General features: G+C 34.4%; 2 protein-coding genes across 6 annotated transcripts; both read right to left on the bottom strand.

The window, feature by feature from the left end:
• Nucleotides 1-1270: 1270 nt before the first annotated feature.
• LOC107893851 (rab9 effector protein with kelch motifs) lies at nt 1271-5484 on the bottom strand. Of its 2 annotated transcripts, none has more exons than XM_016818971.2 (9): nt 5098-5484; nt 3546-4073; nt 3348-3413; nt 3083-3249; nt 2829-3000; nt 2640-2730; nt 2150-2559; nt 1860-1964; nt 1271-1760 (listed from the first exon to the last, which is right to left on the bottom strand). In XM_016818971.2, the coding sequence occupies exons 1-9, from the start codon at nt 5227-5229 to the stop codon at nt 1476-1478; spliced, it is 1956 nt and encodes a 651-aa protein (XP_016674460.2). In that variant the 5' UTR covers nt 5230-5484; the 3' UTR covers nt 1271-1475. The 2 variants fall into 2 exon arrangements, with proteins under 2 accessions (XP_016674460.2, XP_016674469.2); XM_016818980.2 differs by having other exon boundaries at nt 2829-2979.
• A 1904-nt stretch (nt 5485-7388) lies between these two features.
• On the bottom strand, nt 7389-12635 carry LOC107893837 (solute carrier family 40 member 3, chloroplastic). Of its 4 annotated transcripts, none has more exons than XM_016818947.2 (14): nt 11970-12635; nt 11540-11753; nt 11382-11445; nt 10905-11029; nt 10736-10825; nt 10468-10644; nt 10289-10363; nt 9976-10077; nt 9579-9696; nt 9304-9450; nt 8752-8858; nt 8547-8660; nt 7894-8194; nt 7389-7760 (listed from the first exon to the last, which is right to left on the bottom strand). In XM_016818947.2, the coding sequence occupies exons 1-13, from the start codon at nt 12134-12136 to the stop codon at nt 7901-7903; spliced, it is 1794 nt and encodes a 597-aa protein (XP_016674436.2). In that variant the 5' UTR covers nt 12137-12635; the 3' UTR covers nt 7389-7760; nt 7894-7900. The 4 variants fall into 4 exon arrangements, with proteins under 4 accessions (XP_016674436.2, XP_016674439.2, XP_016674448.2 ...); XM_016818950.2 differs by having other exon boundaries at nt 11540-11747; nt 11970-12617; XM_016818959.2 differs by lacking the exon at nt 9976-10077.
• Nucleotides 12636-16331: the final 3696 nt, after the last annotated feature.

Here is a 16331-nt window from a genome sequence, read left to right as displayed (position 1 = left end):
CCTTATCCCTCCACATGTCCCAAATGTCCCAATAGCAAAACATATAGATAAGTACTCAAATTTTATGGTATGCCAACTATATCAAATATTTTCAAAGGTTCACAAGTCCAATATATCCATTTCACACAATAATTTCCTGGTTTGTTCACACTCACACTTATCACTTTCATATAATGCACTACAAGTGCTAACATTTTGCTTATTGAGCCAAACTCACTTTCATACCAGATGTGTGTGCATAAATCAAGCTATCCACAAGGCATATTTAATCACATAATCAACATATATAATCACATCACACACTTAGCCTTTCACAACACATATAATCTTGTTGATCAAATAATCAAAACTCAAGTAAGAACACTTACTTCTAAGACTTAGATTTGATGATTTTGATCACCTAAGCCCCCATTAACTCATTGTTTTGTGCATTAATTATAGCACACAAGATCACTCACCTTAGCAACTAGCTTCCACAACAAAGCTTAAGTTAGCTTTTGTTTACCTTTGTCCTTACTTGTAGAAGCTCCCAAATGAGTTGGCACTTTACATACACATCAAACACATTACAAAGGCATTACAAACAACAACAAACAAGATTAATTCATTCTAAAATCACAGATCAAAGCCTCTAGATCTCTATACCAAAAACTTAGCTAGTTTTGTCGAAAATACAATTTAACCACTCAAATCTTGTTTCTAAACCTTAATTTCGATCCTAATCTTCCTAAATATCATCTAATTATATATTTAAACCTTTAATTTTTTACAATTACATAGATATCATTTTTCTGAAAAATCAAGTCAAATCAACTTTAAAGTGAAAAGATCATTCAAATCTTTGAAAAAGATTGTTAAATTAAGATTAAAAACCTTCTAATAGGATAAAAATAGATTGAAAATAGCTTTGAAACAGTACTTTAACTTAATAAAACGAGATTCACCATTTTCAAGCTTAAAATCAACGTAAAATCACATGATCGTTTTAATTTAATCTAAGTTAATCCTTTGATTCTTCTCTTCGATAGAGTTTTGATTCAATGATCGTCTTAATTTAATCTTGGATGAGTGTTGGTCACTTCAAGGGTTGTCAAGATTTGATGTTGAAACTGGATTTAAAGAAATGCTCGCTTAAGAATTTGATTTTATTTGGATTCAATGACTTTTTAGACTTAATCATGAATTAATGAAGCCCAAGGGTGGTCAACACTTTTATCTTAAAATGCTTTCAAGACCCTTTGCGGAAAATAAGTTAATGGAGCCCTTGAAATGATAAGGAGAAAACAAAACAAAACACTCTTATATTGCCAAGCCTACATGCAAAAAAGGTGATAAAAACTGATGCTCAAACACAAAAGCCTAAATTACAGGCATCTTTTAGGAGGGATCACCATTTACATAATAAAGCAAACGGCTATCATTTTATTTTATGCCCGCAACCACAAGCTGGTTTTTAACTATTTTGCATAAAAATGTCAGGCATGGCCACTTCCAGGTCCTCCTAGTGTTAGAACCACATCTCCAAGATCACGTCTTAGCTTCGATGGAGAAGAAGCTTTAGTTGCCGAATGCAGTCCATTTACTAAAGCTTTCCGAGGACTTTGACTCGGTTCTGGCAGTATACGCATTGTTGGTGGGTGGGACTGGGAAGCCTTCACCGGCTCTGAATTGCTTGAGTTTAGAGGCTGAGTGGCAGCAATATGGCTTGTTGATGCGGGTGTTTTAGCAAGCATTGGCTCTCTAGAGATCAAGCCCTGTCCCTAAAGTTGATAAAAGAAAATAATGAAATGATAATAAGATGTATTTGAACAAATGAATTAGAAAGTTCCATTAAGTAATTCAAGAAAAAGCTTAGTTACAGGTGAAAATAAGACCCCTCTCAATATCCTCCCATTAACCGTTGCTGTCATCAGGAAACCCGAATCGAAGGCTCCGTCGACTTTGCCACGAACTTCAGCACCAAGCTAAGGAGAAAAACATTCAATCATGAGAAGCATGAACAAGTGAAAATGAATAAAGCATAAACTCCCAGTAAGAAAATGAACAATGCTAATGGAGTCTTACATATTCATTGCCACAAATTTTAGATAAATAAACAACATAATTTGCACTCAATAGACAGAGGCTTCAACAAAGACCAATGTTTTACCAAGTTGTGAATGGGCCCTGCCTCCATGCGTTTATGTTCCGCAGCTGAGTACTGCGATCCTGTTCTGCCAGTTTGAACAAAATGTTTATTTTGTTCTGGTTTCTGAAGGTTTTGGTGTTCCCTTATAAACTGCAGCTCTTGCCTAGTGTTGTGGACCATATATCTGGTTTCCTTATGGTTATTTGGAACACTGTTAAGCTGACAATGGCTTGGTATATGATGCAACGGCTTAAACAGGTTAAGTTCATGAGACGCTGTGGAATTTGTAGGCTTTTGTGGTGGGGCTTGTTCTTGATCAGATTGTGAGGGCGATGAATGCTGCGAGAGAGAAAGGGAATGTTCTTCTTGTTCCGATTCAACCTCACTTGTCTTTGGATTGGCACTTCTTTTCCTTTTTGAATTTGATGGATCTAAGAGTAACGAATAGATGAAACTTTAACATATTTGAAACATCCAGCTCTATGGCAATGAATTTTGATTCTAAACAAACCTGAACTGGACCGAAAAGAGCGCTTTGCTTCTTGTTCTGCTTCATGAGCTTCCTGTTTTGATACTTCATTATCCCCCAAATACATAGTTCTCTGCTTCAAAATAAAACAAGCATCTCTTTCTTATTACATAACATCATAACAACTAAATGGAGATAGAAATTTTGCAGTTTATACAGCATGTTCGTTACCAAGTTGTTTTGTGCTACTCTGAGGAATCTTCTCTTTTCTTGGTTCCAATGGCTTCCAAAAATTGTACACATGTTATAACGACCATTAGGATGCTGTGTTCCAAGTTCCAAAACCAGCAACTCTTTGATGGGATGTTCATCCTCCCCACAGCTACATGCATTAAGGAAAGGTCTATGAAATAACCATGCGAACACAATGTCAAGGGACAATGGAGACTGGGATGTAAAGCAATCATGTAATCAAAAGAACTTACCCTCCATAGATAGCAATGTCTGACTCTGTGAAGACAGCAGTATGAGAAAACCTGCCTTGAGGCTGCTGGCCGCATATATCTAGTTGCGCCCAACAACGAGCACTCACGTCTAGGACCCAAACATCATTGTAGTAGTGTTTATCTCCAACCCCTCCAATAATGAAAACCTTCAAAATAAAAAATTTCTCTAGGTGTAAACCTTTTCCAAGTCATCATATCCCAAATGTAGTCTCATTATCAATGGTAACTCGGTAACATATGCTACCTTTGTTCCAATACTCACAGCAGCATGTCCTGCTCTAACACCTGGTAAAGAGCCTTGAACAGCCAACTTTACATGAAAAGTTATATAAAAAAAAGTATTATAATTCATAAATCAGTCAAAGAATTTAATTTAAGTTAATTCCATTTTTTTTCTTTCCTATAAACTGAATCTGTGAGACTGGGAAAGTAAAACCAATACCCTTGACCAAGTAGAATTGTCCATGTCAAACACATCGACATCTCCATGATATCGATCACCACAATCCCCTCCATACACGACGAGCTTGTTCCCGATTGCAACAGCACTGTGACTGTCTCTAGGGACGGGGATATGACCTCGCACAGTAGGAGAAGTCCATCTCATAGTCCTAAGGTCCAGAACATGTAAATCATTCAAGTAAACTGCTTCACCTTCACCACTACCTCCGAAAATCACTACCTTATCTTCACCAACAAGTGTGGCAGTATGACTTTCACGAGGAGAAGGTGCAACACCGTTACATTCCGCTTGTATCCACTCTTTCGATGCAAGGTCCAGTACATGAAGATCATTTACCTTCTTGGAACCATTAGTGCCCCCAAATACCATCATTTTAGTCCCTACAAGAACAGCACTGTGGCTATCTCTAGGGCCAGGTCCCTGGCCTGTGGTTTCGAGAGTTTTCCATACCATTGTGTTGAGATTTAGCATGAGAACATCACAGAAATGTAGACCTCCACAACACCCCTGTAATGTGTAAAAACAGGCTGATCAACATGCAAAACTTAAAGGGAAAGCATCTTTATATTCCTCGGAAACAATTTCTTGATCTTTTCCTTCATATGGTTTCTCTCCTTTTGATAGAAACAAGCATCAAAATTTACAAAATTCAGTAGTCCTATGGCTCAATAATATAAGCAAAAATATAAAGGTTAAAGAGAGATTAAGGCCAAGTGAAAAACAAGAAATTTAGTGAGTCGCTTCCATTTTGACAACATATGGGACCAGAGAGAGTAAACAAGCCTAATGTTCACACACTGTTTTAAAGCAAAGGATCAAGAAACTCCTCCATGTTACACAGTTTTCCATCCTAGCACAATTTCCTTCATATAGGTTGAGCAGCATGCACCTGCCAGCTAATACAATCTTGTGAAAAAATTAACAATGAAATAAAAAAAATAAAAAAACTTCCACCGGGAACTTAGAAGAACTTGCTATACATGACAGATTACAAGCCAAAATTTTAACAATTACAGACTTGCAAAAGAATACTAATTGTCCAAAAAAAAAAAAAGAAGAGAAAGATGAATAAGGGAAAGGGAAGAAAGGAGGAAATCAAGAGAAAAAAGAGAAATGGAGAATGAGATTGCTGCTTTCTAGTATTATATAAAAGGAGTTCTTCTTTTTTGGTTATCTTATAGAAAGAGAGTTTAGTAGTCATCCTAAATATAGTCTTTACTAATTGGAGAATATGCAACCTGAAGGACAAACTTCAGGTAATATACTAACCAGAAGAAGCATAAGAGAAAGTAGTAAGAATTAAAATATATGAAGAAAGTTGTATGTTCCCTTAACTAAAGATAGCCAGATTGCATAAAGAAAGCAAAAAAAAAAATGATGGTAGTACAAAGTATAAATAAAATTACGAGTGAAAAGGTAGTTACAAAACATATACTGGGAAAAAAAAAATTCTGCATTGTTTGTTTTACTGGTAGCTTTGATAAAAGACAAAATTACACCAATGGAAGAATTTAAGTTAATTTAAACATACCCCAAAAACATAAACAACCCCATTAGAGAAACAAGCAGAGTGCCCCCATCTCTCAGAAGGATTAAAACCCGAAACTTTAGGATAGAGCCACATTGCTTTCTTCTTTGCAGTTTCAGCTCCAAGAGACCCCATTGTTTTTGAGATTGGTGTGTTTTCTTCTCTCTTTCAGGGGTAGTATTTGTCTTTGGTCTTGCTTTAGTTCTACTTCAACACAGTGCTTGACAATGATGAAGCAAGCAGAGGAGAGAAACAGAGAGTCAAAAGAGGACATGAACAAGCCAAGTGATATATCAACTATCAATGTCAATAGACATGAAAAGATGGGCGCTTTCAATCACTGTGGCAACCAACTGCCACACAAGCTTATGGTGAAAACAACATCCCCCCCCCCCCTCTTCTATAAAACGTATAGTTTATCTTCAAAAAAAAAGATAACCATTTATGTAAACATGGGTGAATATGTCTTGATGACTATAAACAAGTGATGTAAAATCAAGGGACTGCCTGTGACTGTTGAGAGTTAATATGGGGCATTCTTTATCTTTTTTATCTTTGTAATTTGAACGACCCCATTTATTTTTAAAAATTTGTTTCTATACTTTTTCACATTTGTCTAACTGAAAATGATGGAGTGTGGGGTTACTGTACTCCGAGGTGTTGTGGAAAATGACTGTGAAGGTGTTATGGAGTTTCTTTCTTTCTTCCTTTCTTTCTCTTTTTTATTTATCAATGGTTTTTGTTAGCATGATATTGGGATTGGTGGATGAAATGAGAAGCTCTATTGCCTATCTTTTCTCTGTTGAACTTAAACCCAAGTTTCAAGGTGGGTTTATTGATGATTTAAAGACTAGAAATTGTATCTTCCTCTCAAGGGGTGTTGGGGTATGGGACTTTGTGTTGTGGGGAATTCTTTTTAGTTTTGGGAAATGGAGTGGTGGTGTCGTTACTGTTCCCCCACACCCAAGCCATTGAAAAGGTTTTTGTTTTTTCAATGAGAGGATCCTTCTGTGGGGATAATAAAACATGAGAGACCATGCACCAGATTTCTGCTTTACTGTTCTTAATTACCATTATCTATCTCTTCAAAAAAATTAATTAAAATTTGGAGCCATATATTATACATAGACCCACATGTCTTATAACACAATCTATTGACAAATAGTACCAGATTTTTGAAGGGCAAGAAGGCTTATGTTTATCAATACAAAAAAATTTCTTAACCAGCCATGAAAATGAAATGGCAGCTTAATTTTTTCTACGTTATATTAAAAAGGGGAATATAAGACAGGCAAGCCATCAATCATCATCAAATCAACTTCTTATGATTTAACAGCATCAGTCTACCTATTTTTAACTATAGCTTTCTCTGTCGTCCCCTCTAATTGAGAAGATAGTGAATAATATGAATATAATATATATATTGTGAGAAACAAAAATATCCGACAAGAAAATGAAAACATAAACATAAAAATAACATTGATGCTGATGGCGATGGTGATGGAAGGAAGATAAAAGATGAAAGAGTAAGCGACAGGCGACAAACACGGGAGTGTTTTTGAGGTAATGGTGGAAGTTTTAGTTGCCTACCTTGATTCACGTGAGATATATATCATTGTAACTTGTGTACAAATTTGTAAAATGTGAAACTACTACTTTCTACTGTAGCTATAGGACTAGCTTTCTTCTCTTTTTCTTGAAATAACAAAAGAGGTGGGAGACTTGTATCCTTTCGAGAATGACTAATAAAAATACTTACTGTTTTTGTTATCATAAAATATATTAAACCAGGAGATTGCTCTGGTACAGGGTTTTCAAAAAAATTAAAAATGATACTTATAGATCAAATGCTGATGAATACTCAATCAACTATGTATACAGAGACAAATACTGTGTGAGAATCAAACCTGGAAAGCAAAGTTTAACGTTTGTTTAGGACTATGGGTAGGGAAGGGAGCCATGTAGATGAGTCTTAGATACTGTGTGCGAATCAAAAAGTCTAGGAATTGGAGGGGGCATTACCGTTGTGTGCCTGCGTGATGGGTACATGCCGTTGACCCTAAAACATGCGAAACCCAATAGCAACAACACCCCTTGAGCTACGGCACTTCTTGGTAAGCACAATCAAGATACTATGTTATGTTCAACCATTTTCAATTCAAAGCACATTGTGAATCTGAAAATGTCATTCACTAATCTCAAAACCTCAATCAATGCACTTGTGTCCTCGATATTTGAGTCTCCACCACTATTATTACAGCAATTTCAATATCTAGAGAATAAAAGAAGAAGAATGAAGTCAAACTTCTAGCTTCATTTACGTGTTCCCATTACTATACCTTCTCTCAGGAATGTTAGTTACATTACATGCACATTTACCCCAACAGGAAAATATATATTTGAACTGATGAATGCTTTACAAATTTATACAGATTGGGCCCCATTGTTGAGGATGTTAAATTTCAAAATCAGCTGCTCTTCTCTTTTACTTTAAGACACTTCACAACAATAAAAAAACATTGAGCAACCAATGTGAGATCAATCTAATTACCCCAACATCTTCTAAGTGGATGTGGGAAGAGTTGAAGACATGGAAAATATACAATACGATAGCTCATACATTATTTTTCAGACTGACTGCCTTTGCACTGAAGAAATTACAGCAGCTGTTGACAATTGAAGAAAATAAGTGAGGGAAGACCATCATATGAACAATATAAGCAGAACACTGCCACTAATGATAGTAATTCAAAAAAAAAAAAACAATTTAGCTACTAACTAAACCAAAAAAGGACTTACATTATAACTACAATTGAGGATCAAAGGAGAAAAGGCTTCTTTGTTCCTCTGTAGGATTCAACAACCACCGGCAGAACATCCATGCAGCTCCAACTACTGATAAAACGGATAGCACTGCTAGAAATCCAAAATGTGAAACATCGTTTGCAAGTATTACAACTCCCAACATTAAAGACTCGGCTAAACTCGCGACAGATATCTCTGTTGTCCCAATAAGATTTGCTTTGGATGATGGGATTCCTGTTTGAAGTATCTGGGCCCCAACAATATCATATGACATATGTCCCAACCTTGATAATACCTGCATACAGGATGAGAGGATATTTCAAGCATTATTCTGATCTTAAGACTGGTTGGTGTATTTTCTTCTCTCTTTCATATTTTACATGACAATTTCATAATTCCTGGCCTTAGCTATAGTAGCCAAATCTGTTCAAGGCATCAACAAGGATCAGTAAGGCTCCACTGATCAATAGTCATATAGACATTTAGAGAATCTATTTACCTTTTCCAGTCCTATTAGCAGATAAATAATACATAAGGCTATAGACTCAAGCCTTCCTAGATTCCTAATTAACCAAGGCAATTTGGTTTCTACTTAAAGTCAGTAGAGTACAAGAAGAAACATGGAAGTTAAAGAAAATTGTACTTACAATCAAACATAGGAATAAAAGAAGGGGACTCCTCTGGGAAAGAGTTCCACTTTGGTAAACAGCAACAGCTATGGTGAGAAGTGAAGCCTGAAAAGTTAAGCCAACTGCTCCAGCCTGTTTGAAAGGAAATATGACCATTAGAACCAGTACCAAATTTGAATGTTGTAGCCAAAAACAAAAAGAAGAGGGAGAGACAAGAGCCAACCTTTAAAATACCAAATCTCCTAACCAAGGATGCAGATAAGAAGGTTGCTGCAACGCCCATAAAAGCACATAATCCACTAAACCCTCCAATAACAGACGGATTTAGGCCTGTTAAACAAACCCACAAGAACTTCAAGCCAGAACTGAATTTTTGCTAAGGTACAAGGTTTAATTCTCAACTTAAATATAGAATCTAATCTGTTCAAATAATCAGAAGTCATCCAGTACATGGAGATAAAAAATGATTGCAGTTTACAATAAACTATACACATGAAATGACTTCAGGCATATCAGGGCATACAGTGCTTTAAGAGATCAATATTAGACCAAGACACTGCTAATGCCTTCCAAATGATGATGACAATAAGCCCCTCTTCTCTGTAACCAGTATTTGCTTTTCTTATTTTTCCTGGTAAAGTAACTTCTATAGCTAGAGATTGTTGACTGGAACTTCTTTCAATCTATAGAGGGAAGTTCTCCTCAAAACTTGGTTCAAACTGTAGCTAATAAAGAGAACTGCATTTAAAATAGGTCATAATAGATAGAAAAATACCACGCTGAGTTAAAAATGCAGTCATTAAACTGCCTGGAGTAAGAACAACATTGAAGTAGAGGAGCACGTATGCTAGGCTTGCAGGAAGCACTGGCTGCTGTACGTATTCTCTCCATCCATGCTTGATGGCTTCCAAACCTGTATTAACTGGCAATCCAAAAACGGCAATCACTAATTATATCAAGCAAATATCAACCTTTGGAAAGGATGCAATACACTATATAAAGCAAGAAGAAAATTAGGATTCCAAAAGTAATCAGATGATCAAGTTTTACCAAAGTTCTGAGCATCTGGCAGAGGCCCCTCATCAGATGTTCTGCGACTGGCTTGACAACATTTAGCGCGGTCAAGAACTCCAGTAGAAAGCTTGTTTGTTAACCATGTCAGAGAAATCTGGGGAAAAGTGATAGAATTTTGAAGAGAAAGTAGACTGCTTTGTTTGGAAGTTAGATTTAGATCGGCAGGTATGAAGGGGACAGCACAAGATACTGCAAATAGGGATTTATACTCAACTTGGGAGCTGAGTAATTTTATACATTTCATTTGAAATTGTAAATAGCTATAAGTAGCTCCTTAACCTCGTTGTATGGTTGCAGCAATCACTGCCTACCTTTGGACAAATGAAATTAGTTTATAAAAAATAATAACTATAATAATCATAAAAGCAATTACCATAATTGGTAACGACCACACCATCAAGCTAGCAGCTAACTTTAAGTATGTTACAGGATCATATTTTGAGAGAAGAATTCCAAACAATGATGTGCCGGCTATCTGTAATTATAGAGGGTCATTAATCTCATTGAAAATTTTTGGCAATGACATGAAAAACATCTTTGACAACTGAAGTTGGTAAATTTTCCAGCATTTGTTTTAGGATTCATGCTCAATGGATTATAAAGTAAACAAAGAACTGTAATGACTTGAAAAAACAAGAAAATTACACAAACCGACGTTTCAAAAATGTAAAAGATTTAAAGACTACCTCACAGAGCAGATCAATTCGATTGAGAACAGCATTTGCCTGTGCCAGTGCAATTGGTCTATTTATTCCGGCTAACTGCAAATGCAACTCTAGTTTAGTTTGCACTCCCCTTTCCAATAGATAGATAGCCAATATTACCTGTGAAGAAAACAACAAAAATACACAGGATAGGGTACTACCAGCACAACCCAGTCGCGCTCCATAGCAACCCCCAGAGCCACTCCAGACAGTCTCTCAATAGCACCTGCTAACACTAGCACAGCAAACCAAGGACGGAGAAGAATTGATGAAGTAGAAGCAGGGGAGACTGTATGGGCATGAATTATCATTGCTGCTGACAACAACTGGGCAGAAGCCTGGCAGATGCAAACAAATTAGAAAACAAAATAAAACAGTACTGATTTTACATTTAACTTCATAAAAAAAAAAAGATTTTTTCACAAGTACCTGCACAACATTCAAAAAGATATATGAAGGTACTCTTGGGGAATGATCCATAAGTTTGCCAACCAATGGGCCTCCAATGATTATAACAAGCTGTTAACCTAAAGTCTGTTAGAAAGTATTCTATTGTCTCTTGTTTTATACAGTGATAAGTTGTTAGGCAAATATATACCTTGGTCAAAAATCCCATGACTGCCACTGGTAGAAGGCTTGGATGAAGCAATGCAATTGCAGAAGGCCAAGCAAAATTCCAAAGCTGTTCCACTAAATTCCCAGCCAGGCAACTTGCATAAAATGCTGAAATATGAATGCAGCCAAAGATAGCAACCAATAAGACCATAATTTCAGTAAAACAACCGGAAATGATACAAAATTAAAAACCAATAGGGCTGCATTCAAAAGAATGTATCCAAGGTACAGTCTGACAACTGTATAGAACCGGATACTCTTAATACAAAATTAGGAATATTATTTTAACTAGGTTTCTGCTCAAAGTGACAACTTATAGAAACCAAATCCTGGCAGAGGGATACAACAACTAATCTTCTAACAACTTTGTTATATACATAGGGCTTAAATCAGCTCAAGTCTCTAAGAGTATTACATCTATCCTAGTGTGCTTTGACTACATGAAAATGGGAAGTCCTACCATACAATCCCTCTGGGTGTGCGGGTGTTGCTGCAAGGGTTTTCTGCTCCTCCTCCGTTAATACCTAAAACAATAAAAGGAATGAACAGTAGGAAAATCTAAGAAGCTATTGAACTCGAGGTGAAAACAAATTACTATGAATGCAAAGAGGAACATACAGGCAGTGTTGTCAAAAGACTATCTACATAAGTATCACCAGTGAGCATACTCAAAGATTCAGCCTCAAGAACATCAGATTTGAGCTGAACAATTGGGGTTGTACAACAACCAATATCCACTGTAGATATATCCTCATCTTCCACAGCCACATGGTTTAAGTGTACATCAGTATTTACTATAGAACACCTAGATTTAAAGCTGTCAAAACTGTACCTGACAGAAAAAATCAAGCCATGCTTAGCTGCCTCATTCAGGCAATTCTCTCATTATACAAAAAACTGTTTTTTTTTTCAGAACAAATTCCAAACTAATATAACTTCGAAGTTTGAACTATGAACTATAAGTCCTAAACGCCACAAGATATTGCATCAAAATTACAATTTTTTTTCATGTCATATTCAATTTAAGTACAACAAATTAAAGCATTACCTACGGTTAGTAGCAGAAGAGGAGTTGAGACTCAACCATCGGCTAGAAGAGAAGCGATAGCGAATTCTAGAAGCAGTTTGTCTCGATATAGAGGCTTCTCTTCCAGTAACAGAGCAGTTAAACAGATTGAAAGAGAGCTGAGGGTTTGTAATTGCGGCCATTGCCATCCTAATGTTTGCTGTTGGTTATTTAATTTATTCTTATTCTTCAAGTGCCCAAATTTTAAGCACCGATAATCACTTTCGAAATCTTCCAAACTCATGCAGACTTGAATAAGCAAATTGAATAAAAAAGAATAGTTTCCACTGTTGGGTTAGTTTCTCTGACACCAAATGGTATATGGGTATAGCTTCAAAAAAATTTAAAAAGAAACAGAAATTGGAACTTGGAAGGTACCTAAATGAAATGGTTCGGTTTTGCTCCCTGGGTTTAGCTTCAAATGAATCAAAAAAGGTTTTTTTTTTTTTTCCTCTTCTTCTTCTTAAAGAAAAAGAGGACGCTTCGGGTTTGTGGTGTGTAAAAACAATGTGGGTTTTGGTTGAACCAAAAATTGGGTGAGGTTTGATGAAACAGGATGCTTATCCAATTCCATCCAGGTAATGGTTTATTGTGCAAGAATCCGCCGGAGGGCGGAGAGGTCTAAAAGCCTAAAAAGGGAAGATCGTGTGGCTATTAGATTTTTGATGGGTGGCGCCCCACCTATGGACGTGGGTCCATTAGAAGCTTTGGTTTACCACTTGCATTTTGCCAAGTCTCCATTTGAATTTCCACATATTATTAGGAAAGCAAAACTTTTAAATCAAATAAAAACAAATCTTATCAATTATTTTCATCATTTACTAAAAAACTATCATTATCTGAAATATCATCTTATATTTTATTTTGGGTAAACTGTACCAACAGTCCCTTAATTTTGTTTAAATTTACATTTTGATCATTAACCTTTTGCAACTTACAAAATTATCACAAACGTTTTAGAGTTGTTGCAAAAAGATCATCCCACAGTTACCTGCCATTATTTATTGGAATCAGGTGAGTATGATGTCGCAGGATAAGTTGCCACATTTTTAAAACCATTTATTTGTTTGTGTGACTAATTTTTTAAAATAATTATTCAAAAACAAAATTTCATATTTCAAACACCTTAATCTTTTAACGTAAGTAGCAATTATCTAAAGTAATTTTTTTTCTTAACATGGGTTTGAGTAGTTGAAACGCACTATCCTCTTATGAGTTGAAGAGGGGTTATGGATAACTTATCAAAAGAGTATATATAATAAGAATTTATAATAAGATTATTAAAAAAAAACTCATTTTGCTTTTCTTCTTTTTTTTAAGACAATCAAGAGATTTTTCGAGAACGAGTGTCGGGTTATTTGTATAACTCGGTATAATGAGTTTCTTTGAATGAAATTTGAGGTATGGATTAATTTGTAAGGAAGTTAAAATTAGGTGGCTAAATGCTAAAGGGTAGATCTTATAATTAGAGCCATGTGAGAAGTTTATGACATAATTAGATCAAGTGCCCAATAGCATATAGACCATTTCATGAAATTGAATTGAGGGAATTTGCATTTCAAGGGAGAAGCAAAATTTATCGAAACAATTTTCGTTCAAATTCTCTCAATTCATTCTTCAATTCTCTTTCGAATCTTGATCCAATTCCGTCAAGATAAGTTTGGTATGTACATTTTCAATTGATTTCTTCTTCAATTAAGAATTTTAATTCAAGATTTTTCATCATTTTCTTCCATTCACATTAATCTCAAGTTTTGAGTTTTCTTGATATTTTTGGGAAAGGATTTGAGTGTTTTAAAGTATAGAACAACATCAAATCAATAAAGTTCAGATTCAGCAAAGATTAGAATGAGTTCTTGGAAGGTTTGAGTTAGATTGTAAAAAGAGAACGAGAGTTGAGATTTTTCTAGTTTCTTGGTTGATTTTACTTAGGTGGGTGATTGAATGTTTTTAAGTTATAGATTATAATCAAAATGATTAGATTTTAATTTAGGAGAGATTAGATTAAAGGTTTTGAGAATTTTAATTAAGTTCTAAAAAAGAGAAGTTGGTTTGCCTTTCATTGATATGATTTAAAAGTTTTGACAGTGAAATTGAAGACACAAAGGGAAAGAGAAAATGTTAGGGAAGTCATCGCATTTCAATTTGTATTCTCTAATTTTTAATATACTCTAAAATTTTGCCTAAATTAATTGTTTAGGGTTGGTATGTTCGAGTAGCCTTTTAAATTGTTTAATAGTTTATTTGTGATAATGGTATGGTTATTGATTGAACATGTTAGATAGTGGTGACACCGGTTGCTTGTTTAATTGTAACACCTTTATACTCGATATAGGAATATTACATTTTGTGTCAAAGCTATCTTGGCTAATCATTAGGTAGTTTGGACATTATATGATGAAATTTTCATTTAATCAATCCGATAATATTATTTTAGAAGTTTAGGGACATTACTAGTTAACTGAGTATGTTTAGAAATGAATTAAATATGATTTTTGATCAATATAGAGGTAAAGTATCGATAGAAAATATGAGGTATCGATACCTTGTCTTCACTATTGATATCGGAAATGTTATTGATACCAAAAATACATTCTGACTTTCTATTTACACCGGAGTAAATATACATATCGATACTTGATCCATTGCTGTCGATACTTTGGGCAATTTTTTGCTAAAAAACATTTGGAAAATTTGCTTAAAACCCCCTGCATTGATTCAAAATAGTCTAACACTTCAAAACCAGTTCAATTCACCTCAAACTCGTTAAAATTCATCACTTAAGTATACCAATTAACTTGAATATAAGTCTTTATCTAGCTTAGCTTGAGTATGCTTTAATTTCAAATAAGTTCACAAAACTAATAGATTTGTAAAATCTTACGTTCTAGTCCTTCCAGCACTTAACTTTATTCATAGCTTATTAAGACTATGTACATGCCACATCAAAACCTGCATCTTCTCTTTTACGAGCTTGGTGGATGTGATGAGATGTACTGAGGTCAATTTTTCAATCCAATGCTTGCTATTTATTTTATACCTACACGTGAGAAAACAACGCGTTAAGTCTATGAAGACTTGGTAAGTACCGATGATATTCAAAATCTATTCAATTCCTTAATTCCTAATATTTCATTTCTTTGTTTATTTATCATATTAATCTTAATTACTTATTATCAAACTCATTTTCCACTTTTTACTTATTTCACAATTTAGTCATTAGGTCCTCAAGTAAACCCATAGAATTTACTACTCTTTTTAATACATGTAATTTTCATAATATCATCACTAATCTTTATCATTTCATTCACAATGCATCTTTATACATTTAACTTACTAGTCCTTTTCTTTTTTATACTCCCTCAGACACATTTAATTTACTTGTGTTTCACTTTTCTGATTAAATATTCCAATCAATAGTCAAAGATAGAACTTTTACCTTATAATGAAAATCGTTTAATAATGAAAATCGTTTACCTTTTTAACAGAGGCCCGATAGATCAAACAAAATACTTAGGATATACGAAACTGATACAGAGGTGCACTAAAGTGCACTAATTGAACAGTAGCACCAAAGTGCAAAGCACTAAGCACAAAGTGCGAAACAATAAGCGCTAAAGCGCAAGACGATAAGTGTACTAAAATTTCCTTAATGACATGCCATCTATATCCCAATAGTTCTAATCTCATCTACTTGGGCAAATTATATCATTCTAACATATTACTTTTGCACTTTTAACAATTTATTCCTTGTAACAATATTTAGTATAATTATATCTTCCACTCTTAATAACACATGTAACTTGTCTCCATACTTAATAATCGACATAACTCACTAATAATTCTTATTATACATTTCACACAACACTTTTACATACTTTACCATTTAGTCCTCAGCACAATATTTTATGTAACAATACCTTTTCCTTTTAATAACACATATAGCATATTTCAATACTTATTAACATTTCCATAATTCACCATAATATATATTTTCACATATTAAGTGTTATGTACTTTACTTTTACTATTTCTAACATTAATTTCCCAAATTCACAATATAGCCTCTAATTCTCACAACTTATAAAATAATTGTAGTTTGGACTACAATATTCATATATTTTTATATATTTTTTCACTATATTCTTTGTTTTTCAATATTTTCTTGTAAATTTTTATAACTTGCCAATTTAATCACTTTTTAACATAAAAGTCTTCTATTCACTATTAAATAAAATTTCTTTCTCATGTCACTTAATTCACATAATTAATTTCACTATTTTGTTTAAACATCAAATTTCTGTGTATTTCACTTGTATTTTTACCCCTACATATTTTTCTCAA

Source organism: Gossypium hirsutum, chromosome A08 (assembly GCF_007990345.1).
Source record: "Gossypium hirsutum isolate 1008001.06 chromosome A08, Gossypium_hirsutum_v2.1, whole genome shotgun sequence".
Taxonomy (NCBI): Eukaryota; Viridiplantae; Streptophyta; class Magnoliopsida; order Malvales; family Malvaceae; genus Gossypium; species Gossypium hirsutum.
Note: the sequence above shows the minus strand (reverse complement) of the source record. Positions and strands in the feature narration are given on the sequence as shown.

What these genes read in the sequence shown, in the direction of transcription:
- LOC107893851 (XM_016818971.2), bottom strand. Translation starts at nt 5,229, where the DNA reads ATGGGGTCTCTTGGAGCTGAAACTGCAAAGAAGAAAGCAATGTGGCTC. An exon ending in GGGTTGTTTATGTTTTTGGG is followed by an intron (nt 4,074 to 5,097) that starts GTATGTTTAAAT and finishes TACACATTACAG; the next exon opens with GGGTGTTGTGGAGGTCTACA. An exon ending in GAGGGGTCTTATTTTCACCT is followed by an intron (nt 1,761 to 1,859) that starts GTAACTAAGCTT and finishes TATCAACTTTAG; the next exon opens with GGACAGGGCTTGATCTCTAG.
- LOC107893837 (XM_016818947.2), bottom strand. Translation starts at nt 12,136, where the DNA reads ATGGCAATGGCCGCAATTACAAACCCTCAGCTCTCTTTCAATCTGTTT. An exon ending in TCTTTTTGAATGTTGTGCAG is followed by an intron (nt 10,645 to 10,735) that starts GTACTTGTGAAA and finishes TGCATCTGCCAG; the next exon opens with GCTTCTGCCCAGTTGTTGTC. An exon ending in AGCGCGACTGGGTTGTGCTG is followed by an intron (nt 10,364 to 10,467) that starts GTAGTACCCTAT and finishes TTGCATTTGCAG; the next exon opens with TTAGCCGGAATAAATAGACC.